The 18,887-nt window shown below is 41.6% G+C and overlaps 1 protein-coding gene across 4 annotated transcripts in view; it reads right to left on the minus strand.

Annotated features, from left to right (window-relative positions):
* The window catches only part of Pde4b (phosphodiesterase 4B), a 604,839-nt gene that overhangs the window by 24,755 nt on the left and 561,197 nt on the right, over window positions 1-18,887 (minus strand). For all 4 annotated transcript variants that reach the window (XM_076934601.1, XM_076934602.1, XM_034501659.2 and 1 more), the window contains one exon: window positions 12,124-12,236. In XM_076934601.1, coding sequence (XP_076790716.1) covers window positions 12,124-12,236 — 113 coding nt within the window. The remainder of the gene's footprint in view (window positions 1-12,123; window positions 12,237-18,887) is intronic.

Here is an 18,887-nt window from a genome sequence, read left to right on the forward strand (position 1 = left end):
AAAGTGGGACAGCTAGAAAGGACATATATCTGTGACCTAGTGGGTGCTCTGTGCCATGGAATTTATGCTTGAAGCTAGGTTTTATTTCTGAATTTAATCTCAAGCTTTGGGTTCACAGCTGCATGGACGTTTCTTGTAGCTCTTTAGCAACTAAACCCTTTTTGTTGTTGAGAGTGGCTTGCATAACTAACTACAAAATTCCTACAACATGTGTGATGCAGTGCCATGTCATGCAGGTCACGTGATACCTGAGTTACTCATACAGGTGCAGGCTTGCTCATTGACATTTAGAACATTTACCAGGCTAAGAAGTGTAACCAGAATTGCCAGAAAGATAAATGAAGCATTTATCTTCTTATATATTATGAAAACCATAATTAGAAATGGGCTTATATTGAGGCCATAACATTAAGAAAGAAAGAAAGAAAGAAAGAAAGAAAGAAAGAAAGAAAGAAAGAAAGAAATCCTATTTGGAAATTTCAGGATGTTAGTACCAGTGTAGATTGATGCTTCTTTAATTTAGGCAATTTCTTCTAATTAGGAGATTTCAGAATTCTCCAGGTATTGACCAAAGCTTGGCATAACCACAGACTGCCTGCCTGACATAAGGATATCTGTGGTGCTGTGTATGTATTTGCTCAGAATTGTAGAGTTGAAGTCAATCTAGTTACATATGAATTAGTTTAATATGCTACTGGAATAAGGATATACTACTAGCATCAACAAAATGCCAGCATGAAGATTATGGCCCAATAATGGCAAAGCTGTCTGATGCCATGCAACAGAGAGAAAGTAGTGCTGACTGACATACCAGCACCCCAGATACAAGTAGGTTTGAAACAGCAGCCATCACAAGTCTCTGAAGGCTTCGATTCATGTCCAGATGGATGTAGTCCATTTGAGAGAATGGTAAACCAACCAGCCAGCTTCCAAATGACCCACATCAAACTTCCCATTTCTGCTCACAGGAAAAGTGTATGTACACATCACCACACACCACATCTCACATTTACTCCTATACTGTGGAACCTTAATTCTGAGAGTATATAAACCTTAAGAGAAGAAATGAGCTATGGAAACGTAAGCTGCCCTGTAGACAATGTTCCCTGAGGCAGATTCAGAGTTTCTAGGCATCAAAGTTTTGGGTCATAAGATCAGATATGAAAAGCATGGAGCACAAGTCTGTTTTCTGAGTTACTCCTATCAAATGTCTACATGGGAAGGACTCAGGCTTTATTCATTTTTACCAAATACATTTACCATACTTGGAAAAAAAAAAAAGATGATCCATTTCTCTCCAGGGGGTTCATATTCTTCTGCTAGGTTGTCCTATTTTAGCATCTTGGTTTTCTGTGTTAAGAGCTTTCACTGGACTAAGGAGATGGCTTAGTGTATAGACTTCTTTCTGTCCAAACCTGAGGACTGGACTTTGGATTCCCTGCAGAAAAGCTAGGTGTGGCAGTGCAAGTGTAACGCTAGCATGGGATGAGAGGAAAGGTATAGAATGAATCCTGGGATTGATTGGCTAGCCATTCTAGCCAAAATAACTTGCCACTTTGGTTCAATGAGAGACCCTGTGTGTGTGTGTGTGTGTGTGTGTGTGTGTGTGTGTGTGTGTTTTAAAAAAAAACAAAAACAAAAAATATGGTTTAAACAATAAAGATAAACGTTTGATATTGACTTCTAGACTCCATGTGCACACTTAGTATTGAGCACACCCAAATATACCAGGGTACACAGACACCATACACTCTCTGGAGCTTTTCTTAAAAAGTAACATATGACCTTTTCAGTTTGAAAATGTACTCTGTTAGTCATATAACGTAACACTAGACAATATACCTATCTAGATTTTAATCATATAAAAGTATTTTAATCATATAAACTTAGTACAAAATTTTCTTTAACAAGTTAAAAAAAATCCAAATTCTCAGAAATTAAATGAGTCGGACTATTAAACATTTAAAATATAATACTGGTAGCCCTTGTTGAAACAGTCTCAAGGACACAGTCATGTAATGCTAAGAAAGATTCAAATAAGGTTTGTGCAACCAGATCCTGAGTGTTAAAACACAGCAGGGAAAAAGTCAGTGGTGCTCATCCTGTCAAGAACACAAATAATGTATTCACCTGGCCAAGAAAAATATAGACAGTACATCAGTCACCATGGCTGGATGTCAGTCATCTGAGTTAGAATGGAGCCAGCAGCAGTCATCACAGTGGGCAGAGGAGGGGCTTGTAGCTGGCAGGGTAGAGGGTTCTTTTGTGGCGTGTCAGGCCTGTTAAGTTTCAGACTATATGTTAACCAAGTTATCCAGAGTAGAGGCTTACACTTACATTACTAGTGAACTATCAGAAGGTTCTTAGCTCCACATAGTCAAGTGGACATGTGAAACTACACTGGAAATACATCAAATGCCAGGTCTCTCAAAGGCTAGCTGTGATATTAACTGACAGGAGGGTAAGAGGCTGGTCTGCAGAAATACAGGCAAGGCTGTGCATAACAGGAGAGGTTCATAGCACAGGGCCTTGACTGTGTGAGAACGGAAGGGGGGTCTTCTGGGTAATGAAAGGCGAGAGAAGCTTACAGAACGTGTTTACTCATCTGCAAGTGATAAAGCCCTGCTGCTCTGAAGCCACAGTTTTAACAAATGTTCTGATGTTACGGGTAAAAAGGAAGTTTGAAAGCCACCCTGTTGACCAATCGGACTTAGTCAAATTTTAGTATGTCTTCTGTAATTGTCTCTATTTTTCTCCTATACTAAAATGAGTATTTTGGTTCTTTATCATGTTTCCTTCCAGTGTAATCTCCTTTTAAGTATTTTAGCTTTTAGTTCAAATCTTCCTTCTTTTTTCCCCAGCAACCTAAACATCAAACGTTTTTATTCGCTTGAGGCTTTGTGATTTTTCTTTTCATTTCTTACATACTATATGCTAACAAGTTTCACCTTACTCTGTCCCATTATATAATGTAAATAATGCCTGGAAATGGGTAGATAACAAAAGAGCCGAAATTAGCACGTCAGGATCTTTCAAACATGGAATACCTCTCCTTAATAAACATTATAGTGACACAATTAGTTCTCTAAGTCACTTTACTTTCCCCAACTACTTCTACATTCTAAAAAATTTGAACAGTAAATAATAATTGCTTATTTACATGTGTTACAAAGTATTTAAAGTATTTACATCACTATTCTAAATTTTAATAAATAATAAACTCATCTTGAGCCAGAGTCGGTAGTTTACAACAAAAATAAGCCTACATTCTCTGAGTGAGATTGATCTGACTCAACATGCTTAAAAGCATTGGCACTATTTATCAGTGAGCAGCCACCAATAGAATTGAACTAACGCTGCTATGGTTTAGGTAATAGGACCCAAGAATGGGCAATTCAGTTAAGCCATGAAAATTTCGTAATGAGACATTCATTGGAAAGAGACATTGCAGGGGCAGTAGAGGTTAACCTGGGATTCCCACCTGCATATCAATTTGCTGGGCTAATCACTCTGCTAAGTAGCTGGAAGAATCCACAGCCTGGTGACTATTTTACCAGTATGTAAACTCTCTAGTTTGCCATCTTCAGTTCCCAACAGAGGAAGAAATAAGGAGGATTACCATAGGATTTGAAATGAGACCTCTATCTTAGTACCATAATCTTCTCATGATCCTCTGACTCTGAAGAAGTCATGCCACAATAAAACTACTTTTCAGTGAGATTATACCTTGTATTTTTAGTGGTTTTAAAAATTATATTAGATATTTAATCTTCACTTTGTATTGATAAAAAATAGGTCTTATTTATAAAATGTTTTCTCATCTATAAAATGGCTTCAAATAAATAATATTTAATTAAATTAGTTATTTTTTTTTTCTGAAAGTAACAGGAGCACATAAACACAATCCCTCTACTACCACAAATTACATATCAGGTTTCCTACACTTTGGGGAATCACAAGTGTCTGTACATTCAGAATGCAATAAATGAGTCTCCTTCATCCTGAGATCACCACCATGACCATAGCATCTCCCCTGCCAGGTAAATACATAAATAAGACTTTTAAAGTTCCCCTCTTGAGTGAAAGTTGCAAGATTGTGCCTAGTACAACTGTGTGAAACTATAATTGTAAATGATCTACCAAATGCCACCATCTATAGTGACCAAGGACATTAGTTGTAAGGTCAACACTTAGTTTACTTGCTTCTCTGTGTAGCACAGCCAATCTAATTCAACTGGAAAGATATTTTTATTTAGTGATTTTTTTTGTTAAGGTATTAGATGCCAATACTTCTTGTCTGAAGTCTACTTTTTAAAAAATATTGGTTTGATCTTCTTTTAAAAACTTCTAAGGAGCTGGACTCTGATTTCCTCTTTGTTCAAGGTTATAATAGTATACAGTCTACTGCAGCGAGAGGGCAATGTGGTAAGGTTCTTAACAGCAAAATTTAAATTTACTATGTTTTAAATTAAAAAGTTAGAAGATTACAATAAGTCTACCTTGAAGTAGACTTATTTTTAATAATAAATAAATTTTTTACCTTAATAAACTTGCCACACTTCAATCTGGGAGGGCTTGAGGCTTCCACAGCCCTCTGTCCTAACTCTGTGATTGTTTTTGGAAAGGATCAAATTATAATTGCTGAGCAGACATGTATGGCTTCTAGCTTTAAATGCTACCCCCTACTCCGTAAGGAAGAGAAGATTATCAGTGCTCTCCAAAATGGGCACACAAGAACAGAAGATTCACCATCTTCCTCACTTTTAAGTGACTTAACAGTCCTTTCTTTGTGGAACATTTGGCAACTTTAAAGTAAATCAAACAAAGAAAGTTACAGCAGAATCTCCTAAAGACTAAATGGTTTGGCACCAGCTGAAGGAAACATCACAGGCCAGAGGGCAAGGCAGAAAGAAGCTGGTAGGTCCCCGAAAAGAGCTAAGGCAAGTCTGTACAGGACAGCACAGTGAGAATTGGCATTCTTTCAACAGGAGTGCACCCCCAGCGACCAGCATGGGTGCAACCTGGCATCTTCTGGCAGGGTATTTTGGTTTTTATAACAGTGAATGATCCTTGCCCGCTGAACCCATTTCACCTAGAAGTTAAATATTTTGGAAGAATTGCGTAAGAACAAGCCTCACCCTGGCTTTACTTCTATAGATAACAATGGCAAGGAACTTGGTGGGGCAGGGAGTCTGGGAGTTATTCTCAAAGATCAAACAGGCAAAGGCAAGGAAGTATAAAATGTGGAAACCAAATGCTAAGTTCATTAACTTGCTGTAATGCAGTATTTCAAAACTGCTATTTTAGGTTTATAGTTGACTTCCCAGCTATAGTGTTCTCCCATCACTGGCCAGAGTGTCACAGTGAAATTCTGTTTGAGATATTTGCTCACTTATGGAAATTGCAAGTGAGTTAACAAAAAGCCTGGATAAACTGGGTCAGAATTCAGTAAAGGAACTGGCTCCTATATATATAGATACATACCAATGTAGAAATATTTAGATTAAGCAAAAACATTACTAATCATATTTATTACAAAGTGCTAGCCCCCAAACTCTTTCACATGCTACGCTTTTATAAGAGTAGCATTTCAAATACTGAATCACATCCAAGAGTACAATTATATTCTGTTACAGAAAGAATGATTCAAACAACAATAAATAAAGACTGATGAGCTAAATACTCTCATCTCTGAAGACAATGATTTAAGAAAGCCCTCTGAAACCAGGCTTTCCTCAGCCCAGGTAGCTCTGCTGCAGAGATATGAATGTTCTGGTTTACGGTCATTTTACATGCATTGGGAAGGACATCCTCCTGAATGACAATAAAATCAAACTCTTTCATTTGGGGGAGGGAGGGAGAAGGTGGCTAGTCAGTGTGGAAAGAAATTTGGAAGTGGACCACAGCTTCAAAGGATTTTTACTGTCTTATCTTAAGCTAAGTCAGGGAAAATTTTTAAAAAGCTGCAGTTTTTCACACTAATCCACAAGATGCAAAGGATGTGTCTGACGTTGACAGACATAGCAGACAATTCCATTTTCATGAGTAGTCATCCACCATTTTCTTTTCTTTTCTTTTCTTTTTTCTTTTTTTTTTTTTTTTTTTTTTTTGACAGGGTTTCTCTGTGTAGTCCTGGCTGTCCTGTAACTCACTATGTAGACCAGGCTGGCCTTGAACTCAGAAATCCGCCTGCCTCTGCCTCTGCCTCTGCCTCCCAAGTGCTGGGATTAAAGGTGTTTGCCACCACCGCCGGGCTCCACCATTTTCTAGAACTCTGACAGTTTCCTCCCTTAACCTGTGTTAGAAGGACTACTTCCCAGCCCAAATTGAGTCTGAAATTAATGGCTAGGCTACAAGAACAACGAAAGTGAACATTAGAAATCTGAACCAGACCTAACCAATAAGGATAAGACTTCCAACCAAATGCTACAAAGTTTATGGTGAAGAATCACTAAGCACTTTCTAGTCCATTTATTTGTCTCATTGGGATCCTGACCATGATCCTCTCCCAGACCCATCAAGTCTAAAGCCTCATGTGTATTAAGCAAGCATACTACCCCTACTACCCCTGGGTCATATCCTCAGCACCAAGAATTAAAACTTCGTGTGTGCGCGCGCACAAGGACACATTTGGGTTATAATTAGGGTCAAATCTTATAGCCCCACGAATGGTTGCAAGCACTCTCCTAATGAGCTACATTTCCAGGCATGGTTATTTTATTCAAGCTAATCAAGTTATTTCTGCTAAATTCCACTTTAACAACCCAGAGATAGTGCCTATTTCTAAGAGTCTATATATTCATGAAGAATATGGGTAAAGGACTTAGCCAAATATCTGCAAATATCTACCCCTGTGTGAGACACTGGCTGTCTACCAACGTAAATCTGAGACCTAAACTAAACCATAAAAATAATCTATTCCAACTACTTTGTTTTATAATAAGGAAATGAAAAGATTTTTAAATGATTCAATTGCTCTGGCAAATATTCCCAGTAAAGGTAGAGCTAGAATTTAAACTTGTGGCTTATATTCAGGGTTTTTTTTTTTTTTTTTTTCTTCACTTTAGGCTGAGCTAGTAAAGAGAAAACTGGGTCAGAGAATGCACATTGCCCTCCTGCTGGTCAGAACCAATGTTCACTTTGCTTTAGAGCAAGATCATCACTAACATTTGTCTGGGTACATACTACAAGCCCAAATGCTTAAGAGTGCAACTTAAGCTATGTCTTAAAGTGCTAACTTGACAGTTACAAGTCTACAAGGTCAACTAGAGCTGACCTCCATCAACTTGGATGATATCCTACCCTCTCCTAGTTCTAGCACTCAGGACCTCACAGGTAAGCTTGTTCAAGCCTCTGCCGCAACCTGCATGTCCATGACCCCACACAAACACACACACACCACACACACACACACACACACACACACACACACATTCTCCCCAGTCCTTGTCACTGTCGCATGTCTGTGCCTGGTCCCTCAGCATATGTACCTGCTGCATGGAAGCATATCCACACAGAGGCCTTGGGAAGACGGGTAAGAGCCATTTGGGCAGAGAATGAGGAGTCTGGCCAGAGGCACAGTGAGGTCTAATAGGGAACACATGTATCTCTTTGGTCTGATGAAGCCCTTCTGCACAGCTGGAGGAAACCATACTAAGGCTCCCTTCAAGCCTAGGGACCTGTAAAAGGCTCCTTTGTTAAGGGAGACACCTCTCTGACTATTATCATTGATTAATCCTTCAACAACCTGCTTCCTTTCTGATAGGGCTCCGAGATGGAGATGTATCTCTTGGCCAATGAGATCTATTTCCTTTCAATTCTGTTAGGCCCAGTGTTTCCCAAAGTTACTGACTGATTGTTTGGGGGGTACAGAAGGTGACTTCCCTCAACTTTAGAGCACTTGCCTTGCCTCAGTCAAGACGGTCTTCCAGTACCACACACTCAGGTTTACCAGTACCTCCAGGCTGCTAGAATTGAGTGACTTGAGCCCCTCCCTTCCGAGAGCCTAGGCAATTAGCTGGTCCAGGTTCTCAGAGTGGAGCTAGAGAAATAAACCTGTGCAGCTAGGAGGACTCAGTTCTCCAGTGATGGTATCTGTATGTGATTTCAGGATACCTCAAGAGAGTGCCGTTTGTCTCCCACTCCCAGCTGGTGAGCGTCCTCAGCAAACATTTATTCAAGTGCTCTATTCCAGCTCCCAGCTCGTTAGTCCAAAGGAAGCTTTGGTATCTGAGACTGTGCTTTCCAATTCCAGAACATCCACCTTCATCATCTGGGTCCAAATCTGTCCCAGGCAAAGCTGATGAGAAAGAAAAATGTCCCCCAGCAGGGTGTTTGGAGGGCATCAGGGGCTGTGACTGATCATTTGAATATAGCTGCAGTTGAAAATAACAATATACTTGTCTGTCTACATTCACTATACCAGGTACTAATAAGCCTTTGGATGCTTTTCACCTGAAAATACTGGATGAGAGACTATGCTTCTCTGTCCAAAGTGGGAAGGAACACCTCCCATCTCTTCCCAGTCCTGCCCTACCTCCCTAGGATTGATTGTTCTGGGCCCATCCTTCCTCAGCCACTGTTGTTGCAACCCTGTACTTCTCTGACTGTGCCGGTCAGGAAGGCGACAGGAAATTCTAGTCACCCTCACAGCAGCTGTGCCATTCCTCCTATCCTCCTCTGATGACGTGGGTTGGCTTTGGTGACAGGAGCTCAGGAACTGAGCCATAGAGAAGGTCGGAAAGAGAGGTCACTGTTTGTGCCGCGCGCTTGGCCTGGGGATCCCTGTGGGGCAGTTTGCTTTCTTCCTTTCTATACTGTTTCTCTTTCCGTTCCTCTTTTTTTGGGGGCAGAGCTCAGGCATCCTGTTTTCGAAACAGCAGGCTGTTTTTTTGGCAGATGAACTCATGCTCTAACGCATTTTGCTGAAGGGGAAGACAATTCTTCCAGGTGAGGAGAGCTGACGAAACTCGAAACAACAATTAATGTACAAATCTAAGAGGGGACAGCTGACAGGCCTAACCTCTCACTTGGAGTGCTCACTGAGGGGTCCAGGCCTTCTTCCCAGCACCAGAAACCACACCCCATGTCTTTCAAGCTCCTGCTCACCTGTTTCATTTTCTTGCCATGTTTACTTTTTGTTTTTGTTTTTTAAGTTTGAAAAAGAAGATATTCTTTAACAGTAACTCATCTGGCTGCAAGTGACTCTAAAAGGCTGAAATTCCATTTGGCCTATTGCTAATATTTAAGGATCAAGAAAATGGAGGCAAAGACAAAGACTGTCTTGTTAGATACAGGAATAGTTCCTGTCCACCTGACTGAAGAAGCATAGGGAAAATCTGCTATACCTTTGAATCCCTTCATTTCTTTAGGCCACAGATGGGTCAAGGAAATTCATAAATAAACAAGGAAGCACTGCCCGGTCCACGTGTAAGAAACCCTAAAGGCAGTTTGCTTTCCCCCTACCAGACAGCCAACTCTTCACCTTTTCCACAGACTGGCACCCATGTTACCAAGTTGCACTCCCTTCACAGGACAGAGGCTCTGCCATCTGCCCTCTGAAGTTAAGTTCAGACTTTGTAAACAATAGCCTTTGGGTTAGCTCTGAAACACAAGTAGGGACACAGATTTGGTTTTGCAACAATGAGGTAGGTATTAGTAAGGGAGTACTCACTGGATTCCTACTTCCTGGCAGGCACTTTACTAAGTGCTTGGGTACACCAAACCTTGTGAGGTGAGACCCACTTCAATACTGTAAAACGGAATCTCTGGGCTGTTAAGTAAGTTCATATAAAATGGTTAGCAAGGGAGACTGGCAGAATTTAAACCATGTTCCAATGCTCCTCATAGTCTTCCACCTTCTGGAAACTGTTATATTTATGCTCCCTTTCAGCTCTGTAATTCAGTTTTGCTGAGGCTCCTTTGTTCAGTAAGAGTAAGCAAGATACAACCAAATTTGACTACTTCATGATAGCCAAGAGGACCTTTCCAACTACACAGAACTCTCAGATAACTTCAACACCTGAATTTTAATATAGGGTAAACATTGTCTTGTGCATAACTTAGTCTCACTTTCCCAGAAAATATTGATGAACTTTTCTCTGGTGGTCACAATACATCTTCATTGTGTTGTTATATTATACATCACTCCCTTGCCATTGTGCTCAGCAAAGCCCAAGACAATCATCTGACCAACAGTGAAGGAAGAAGCTCAATGGGGACATCTTAAAGTCGGTATTCTCTTATTCATCCACTGCATAACTGCTTTGCCCTGTCCCCTTCCCACTGGGGACCTTGCTAACAGGTGAGGTAGCATGCTCCTGCTTCAGCTAACTGCATGGCGTCTCTTCAGTGTTAGCTCTATTCACCTTTCACTGCTTCCTGCCTTGGACAATCGTCAGGGAGGAGTGGAAGCTTGAAGGATTGAGAATCTTTAGTCTTAATACATGCCTCCTTTCATGTTCAGTGATACATTTTTAGTAACTTTGCAAGATAGGCAGTGGACAAGGCCAGCACTCTAGACACACATAGCATGCAAACTAATGGCAATGTGAAGATTGTTTGCTCTGGTTCTTCTCTGGTTAGTCCCTTGCTTTACCTTGGTGACTCCAGAGATTCATGTCCTTCATATCGAAAATATCACCACAGGTTGCATCAAATATCACAAAACAGGAGACGATGCAACAGCACAGCTGCTGACGCTGTGAGGCAGGCAAAGCCACTGCAAAACATTCTATGTAAATCCCAGAGTGATTTGGAGAAGTTACACAGTGAAGCCCCCAACATGGGGAAGCGGATGGGTTTTACATCAACCTGGAAAGTCCCAGCATGAGGGAAGTCAGAAAATACTAGTTAAAACCCCAGTGTGTCCTCTTTCTGTATTCCCCACCAAGTTAAACTCTGAGCTAACATTTCAGACAGGGCTCATTTCTACTCTGTTACTGTCCATAAAAGAGTTTCAGAGTAAGAAGGACCCTACAACCACCACACACGCACCAGCATCTAAGGATGCCCTGTTTCCTCTGCCATGGTGCTTTGAAGAGGAGCCAGCAAGCTCTGTTCCAAACTGATGCTTTTCCCCCAGGAAAGAAGAGGGAAAGTTCAATCAGGAATGCACGTTGGGCTGAAAGGCTAGGTGGGGTACAAAGTCTCTTCCAGCCTCAGAAAGTAGGACAATAGCACAATCTCTCAAACTAGAGTTGTAGGGAGCCTTGAAGGTATACTCTGTGGGGTATGGTAGAAGCAAAGCTTTCCCTTAAAGTACACCTATGTTGATACATATGTAACTTCACAACTTCTCTCTCTCACACACACACACCTGTACACACACATATCCATACAGTTAAAATCTGCATGAAAACATATAAACAAGCAGAAAACAACTAGCAACAACCCTCACTATATAAATTAGCACTCTGTCCAGATGTTAATTAAACAAATGAGATAATGACAGTTAATTAAAGCTCCTCAACACCAAGTTTTGTTTTGTTTTTCTGGATATTGTAAGTAAAATCAGGGGTTTGGGACTTTTTTTTTTTCCTCTTTGGTATAGGTGGATTTTAATTTTAAATGATTTTCACCTTTAAAATTAGGAAAAACAAAACTCAACTTTCTGTAGCAGAAGGTAAAGTATATATTTTTTCTTCTTCTTTCTTCTTTTTAAGTCTCAGACCATGTCAGCATCACAAACGAGGTGTTATAAATCCCCAAAATGCCCTTATTCCCATCAAGAAATTGTCAGTCTTGAAGGAAACTGTGCTCTCATAAAAAAAAAAAAAAAAAAAAGTAATGGACCTACTTTCTCGTCGAACACGTGTCTACTGAACCTATTAAAATGTGGCAAGACTCAGGCAGATTTTAGTTTTCTACAAACCATTATTTTTTTTTAAAAAAAAAGGCACTTACATTTGTAAAACAATCTGAAAGCAACGCAGATACCTCCAACTTATATTCGATAATGCACAAATTCGGAAATTTGTTTCTGTACATTAACAAGGACTAAGAAATTTCAGCTTACTGTGTGGTAGCAAGGTAGAAGCAAAGAAAGTGCCGCACTTCAACCAAGTCAATAGACAAGCTGCTGCCTGGCGCTCCAGTTGTAGTTAGAGAAAGGGGTGTCCTTACCTTGTTTGAAGCCATCTCGCTGACAGAGCGGTAGGTCTGGATGGTCTCTAGCTGGTCTAGGCACCAGTCTAGTTCCTCCAGTGTCTCCATTGCTAGTTTCTGATATGATTCTTCTGCAAACAAACACACAGACAGGTAGTTAGGCTGCAGCGGCTGCAGGCTGGCCATAGCCGAGTCTCCTCCGCCTCGACTGCTCCCGGCGCCACTGACGGTGCCCCCTTGCTCCTTCATTGTTTGCTTGCCGACTCCTTGCTTCCAAGCTCTTTCTGGTGCTCTGCCCGGGAGGGGGGGTGGAGTGGCCGGTGCCAAGTTTTCACCCCCTCGCCGGGATGAGGTGTCAGTGATCTACCAAGAAACTTCCTCAGAGGAAGAAGGCGGGAACCTGCGCCCAGACGCTCATCTGCATAACTGTGCCCTAAAACTCAGGGCAGATCAGAGTTTTCTCAGGCTACTTCTGCCTTAGTCATCCCGGGGCTCTGTGGGGTGTGTGATGTCATTTCTGAGTGTTTGCAGTTCGGAGGAGAAATGAGGGAGGCTTTCCCCTCTCTTTGCTTTTCTTCTAAATGAAACCGGCTCGCTATGGCCATGTGGGGGCAACTGTTTGGCTGTTCTGTTCCCAGGCAGGGCAGTCATTCATTCTGGGGGGAAATGTTTCAGGTGGGTCATTGTGAACTCTCAGCAACACTGACCCGGACAAGTCCGAGGCATAGATTATTCTTTTCTCTTCGTGGATTCTCTGTCTTAACCTAGAGGTAAAATGAGGTCTCCTGATGATAAGACTCCAGTCTAGAGAAGCTGTCTGGAGTTTTACGTGAACATGTTTATTGGCCTGGGAGACTTGTGGCTCTTGTTATAATAAACAAAGCCAAGACTTCCCTTCTGGTTGTGCCAGGGTCACAGGGAAACTCTGAACCGGACTTTCAGGTGGAGCCAGATGTGAGCTTTTCACTGATGTTAGGGGGTCTCCTTCATTTATCGTTTTCTGGGAAATTTTCAAAACGTTTCATACAAAACAAAACTCCCCACAAAACCCAACCAAATAAGTAAACAGACGACCCCCCCTCAAAAAAAACACCCCAGTGCATTCAAGATCATATATCTGGCTGTGACTGGAACACTATTTTTCACTTCCCAGGACATGTCATTCCATAGCCAACCGTTGTGGGTCTCAATAAATACCTCAGGGTATTGACTTAAGACCTAAGTTAATAAACACTGAATTCATGTTGTAATTTTAGGTGAATTAATGAAGCTTCAGATATACAAAGCAGACAGATTCCCCACATAGACTAAGGAACAGCAACTAATTACCACACATCCCAGAACACAAGCACACAATAGCCACTGATAAGATTCAGCAGTCAGTCCTGCTGGCTTTAGCATGCTTGTACAGTGGTTTCAAACATGTTTACAGAGAAGCCTCAGTAAGGCCACACAGCGTTACTTGTCACACTTTTGTGTGTGTGGCATCAAAGGCCTGATGCAGAAGGAGGAAGAAATGAAGTGTGATTCCAGGGAAACAGAGTGGCCTGTCCACGGATGCGCAGTTCACAGAATCAGGAATTTGTTTATCCCTGCAGTATGCGCACACTTCATGGCAAAAGAGGGGTTAAAACTCAACATCCTGTATGTCATACTTGAAAACCCACAAAACCACCGGAGGTGACTTCCTCTGCCTTCTTTTCCACACTCCTCAACGCACAGACATGAATTTAGGTGTTTTCAATAAAACTTATTTTAAGCCAGAATTGCACATACCTTGCCTCTCCTCTCTTCCTCTTCACCTTTGCAATGCTATCTCAACTCCAAGATTCTTCTCTTTCTTTCTCTCTCTCTCTCTCTCTCTCTCTCTCTCTCTCTCTCTCTCTCTCCCCTTCCCCCCGCAGTGTACCCCTTCCTCCCCTGTTTCCTAAGAACATTTCTTCAAGAAAGCTTTGCCTGAAGGGACAGAACCCTCCCACCCCACTCTCTGCCTCTAATAAAAGAAAAAGTCCAACCACTTCCCAGCTGCTTGGGCTTCGCTGCCTTGGTGCCTTTCACCATCACCACCTGCAGCCTCTGTAACTGGGACCAGACTTTCAGAGGGCCAGCCAGAAGGGGAGGAGTTTGCTCAAAGCTGTTGGAATCAGCAGATATGCAAAATGACTGTAAGATAAAATAGTACAAGGCTCATTTCTCCATGAAGAGGAAGAAGAGATCTGATTTCCATTCCAGCTTCACATAGGAACTACACAACTGTGCCAGCAGAAGCACTTCAAAAAGCCAGCCTCCTCAGAGATACACCACAGTACCTGATTTCTGCAAGTGTGTGTAGTGTTGTTGGTACTGTGGTAGGTGCATCCTGGGATGCTTGTGCCTGCCTAACAAACAGACCCTGTGGCATCTTGAGCCTTTGTCTTTTTCTCTTCAGGCCCAGGCCAACCACAATATTTTTTTAAGCAGACTGCTCCACTTAAAATTCTGTTAAACTGGTCACTTTCCAAATTCTTTTCCCCTCATAATAGCTGTTTATTTTTTATTAAAATATTTTTCTTAATCCTTTTGCAACTTCACACCATTGTCTCCATACACATATTTTCCAAATTCTTATCCTGCAGTCAAGACTCCATGCCCTGCTTGTCACAACTAAGGCAGAGGGCACAGATACAAGTGGGAGGGAGGGATGGACTCACACCTGTTACTCAGGGTTATAACTAGCTCAGCACTAACACTTGCTACTAATGGTTATAACTAGCAAGGCACTGGCCTCTACCTTGCAGCTTTGTAGCCCTGGAACCGTAATAGCCAGTGGTGAGACCCCAGGAGACACTCAGATTGACACCTTTACAAATGAAAACAAAAATGCCTGCCCAAGCTGTTTGCAGAGCCTTGGCACCTGAAGGCAGGACAGCTTACATGCAGTGTGGTGAGGAAACACCATTGCTGCAGTAAGAACCAGGCAGACCAGCTTTTTCTCTGAACGCCTACCGTGGGATACTAGACTTCCATGTCTTACAAATGTAAAAGAAAGACATGAGTATTCAAGTTATTAAGAGAAAAGATGAGAGGATGGGAGATAGTGCTTATTAAAGAGGCCAGTGCTCAGCATGGAGGTGAGCAGGAAGGAGCAGCAGTTAGTACAAAAAAACACAAAGAAACACAAAGACCCAGCATGGAGGACAATGCTGGGAGGAGGAAGAGGAAGAGAGCAGAACTGTATTTTCAGTGAGAGTGTTTTCAGTAAAGATCCACAACACATTTTGTAGGGCTTGAGGCAAAACGGAAGTGTAAGGCTTTTGGATTAAAACCCAGCAAAGGGGTAGAGTGTGGTGTTTTCCTTCCTTCTGCATTCTCTGGCCTCTCACCCCGAAGTTCTTTAAAATACTTTCAGAGGAACAGAAAAGTTTCAAAGATCATAGAGTGCCTACGTTCTTGCACCTTACTTTCCTCGTTGCTAACATTTTTGCATTATTTTGATACCTTTGCCTCAATTAGCAAATGGCTTGGTGAGTGTCACATAATGAAATGTTCTTTCAGGCATAGAAATACCAGAAGGGAGGACAGACCCTTCAAGAGACTTGAGATGATGCTTCCTATGACTGAAGGAGTGCACACAGCTCACCAGCTACTGGCAACCATTCCTACTGCAGGTTGTTGTGCTATACCTGACCTGGGAAAGGCAAGGCAAGCATTCTCCCACAGCACAGGACTCTTTGGTTTACAGACAGAGTCCTAAGGGTACTGCTATCCCTCCTGGGACCTGCTGGTTACTAAGCTCAAAGGTTATGCTGGTTGACACAAACTGGTCATTTGGAAAGAAGGAGCCTTCATTGAGAATATGCATCTATCAGATTGCTGGTAGGCAAGTCTGCATGTGTATTTTCTTGATTAATGACTGATGTTGTAGGTCCCACCCAGTTATAGTAGATAGTCCTACAAAGAAAGCTGAGAGAGCCATGGGGAGCAAGGTTGTCAGCAGCATTTTATTATGCTCTGCTTGAGGAGAGCATCCAGGTTCCTGCCATGCTTGAATTCTTGTCTTAGACTCTCTCAGTGATGGACTGTGATCACTTGAAGCCAAATAAACCCTTACCTCCCCAAGTAGCTTTTGTTCGCAGCCTTTATCATAGCAATAGGAGGCCTACAAGAACAGTGATAAACAAGAAGTTTGTCATATGGAGACACTGGCTCTGTTTGCCACATCATACCCTTGTCTACCCAGAGCAAGGACAGCTCTTAACTGTACCCAACCATAAGACTTTGCACAGCACACTCACTCAACTCAGATCTTTCTTGTGCCCGTGCCCAGCCTCTGTTGGAGATGGTGGGAAGCAGTAGTCATAGGTGATGAGAGGAAGAAGGATGTTGGATGGTTTCTGGGATGCCAGGGATCAGAGGAAGAAAGTGGGTGAGAAAATAGGGCTGGGGCTGTAACTCAGCGATAGCATGCATGGTTAATGACACGGCTCCATGTTTAATTCTCAGCACTGCAAAGAGTAAGGGACAGGCCAATAGCCAACTTCATTTGCAAAACACAAGTTCCAATATGAACTGAGCTTTGAGGCAGCAAATATGGGCTTTTCTGTGCACAGGGCTCTATGAAACTACACAGGTTATATTTACACAAAGCTGTCTCTGTTCCTGTCATGCCTAAGATGGTCCTGAAGGAAGTAATGCTACCACTACAGAAGCAAGTCTGGAGTACGTGGCTAAGAACAGGGAATGCAAGCATGAATGGTGGTATCATAAAGCCTAGCATTCAAAGGGAAGGCACGGGGAAAGGCCACCTTCTTATCATTCCTGCAAGAGTGGCTGAGGAAGCTTTCCTTCCTTCAATTGGAAGGCAGGCATTGCATTTGATGCATGGACAAAAGTTATAATTAATATTAATCTTGTAATGATATATTGTATTCAAATAGCTCTTTTCTCAATGGAGCTCCACAGTGTTCATTAGTCCTTGCAACACCTCTCTGTGACAGACAGACAAGAGGGTATGATTGATTTTTTTAAGGCTCGAGCCAAGGAAGAAGTCAGAGGTTAAATCATCAGAGACAATAGTACCTTTCAGATTCCTGACAGGATTGCATTTTCTCTATACTAAAGAGGATTCAGCTAGAGCTGAGAAGCAGCCTTATGCCTGAAAATGCTTCATTTAAAGTAACAGCTGACCAGGTCTTTTCTCCTTAAAATTGCATAAGTGCTTTCCTAAATGTTGTCAGTCCTGAGTCTCCGCTTCCCTTTTTGGTCCATCTAACGCAGCTCTTAGCAGAAGGAGGCTGTGCAACACTTCCTCAGAAGGCCTGGTATGATGCTCACATTCATCTTGCTGCAGTGGTTGACCTCAGTCCAATCACCCAAGGTCTGTGAAACTGAATTTCTTCACATGTAAAGTGAGGTCAAGTGAGTTACTCTGCTCTTGATGGGAATGTAGAACAGGAGAATGTATTCAAAAACAGGTAATATGCCTTTAATTATCATATATGTTTTACAAATATCTCCTTATTACAAATGAGGTGCAGGATCATTATAGAAAATTAGAAAATGGTAGAGGAGGAAAACTTGACCTGATATAGGTCTCGGTAGTAGACCCCCATTGTTAACACCATAATCCAAAACTTTTCATTTATGTATTGGTGCTTACATACAAATGCATATAAATTAAATAAAATCACAATGCATACAATGTGTAGACTTCTGAGTAACCCTCTTTTGTTCAGCAAATGCTCTTCTTCCTTTTCCTCTGTTTTTTTTTTATAAGTTTTCAGCTTGTCTATTATTTGGGATTGTAGTCTAAATTCCCCAATCTTTTCATTCTATTCCAGAAGCAACGTGTGGTGTGGGGGAGGTGTATTGAGGGGGTGAATCTAGAAGAATGACCCAGAGAAGGGTCCTGGTGAAAAAGGGTAATTAGAAAGCTCTGGGTTCTCTCCTACAGCCAGCTCCTCCCAGTCAGAACACACGTAATAAATAAATACGAACACTTACGAAGTTGGTGACCTGGCTGGCAGCAGACATCAGCTCCCTAAAATCTGGTGCTATAATGTATGACTCTCAGTGTGATCTTTTTACCCCCTGGCTTCATGGAGGAGGGGACAGAAGCTCCCCCAACAACCTAGATGCTTTCTAAATTGAGACTTTCTTCTGGATACAAATGAGGAAGTTGGAGTTCACAGAGGTAAGTGTTCTGCCCCCACAAATACATATGATTGGGAAGTGAAAACATCACAGGATACCTTAGATATAAACTTCCCTTCAAATTAAATGTTATCCAAATGCTGCTGTAGCTCAACTTCACTTATATCAGGAACACGTCTAAGTCCCTCACTCACTGCTTGCCATGTACAACACATAGAAAAGAAGTGTAAATATCTTTTCCCTTGTAAGGTTCATGTAATTGAATTGTCTTCTCATGAAAAGGTAGCCACTGTTTGCATAATTATTGTTATGGGTCAGATCAATTAGAGCAATGATCACATGTGACTTGGAGGGTAAATTTTCTAAGTATATATACCTTTTTTAAAAAACAGTTATCAAAAGATCTGAAATAAAATATGATCCAACTTACATAAATTGCTAAAGCAAGGAGCAAAAAACGAACCTATGATTCAAGAGGTAAATAATCTTGGAGGTGGGGGAGATGTCGGTGACCAGAAATGACTTCTTTTATGGGGTTGTGCTTCCATAATGAACTCAAGCATGTCTGTGCCCTGGCTCCATGAATCTGATCATTTTAGGAAAGTTTGTCTTCTTTTATGATTTGTTTCTTTTTGACATTTTGTGTACGT

The sequence above is a fragment of the Arvicanthis niloticus genome, chromosome 5, assembly GCF_011762505.2.
Source record: "Arvicanthis niloticus isolate mArvNil1 chromosome 5, mArvNil1.pat.X, whole genome shotgun sequence".
NCBI lineage: Eukaryota > Metazoa > Chordata > Mammalia > Rodentia > Muridae > Arvicanthis > Arvicanthis niloticus.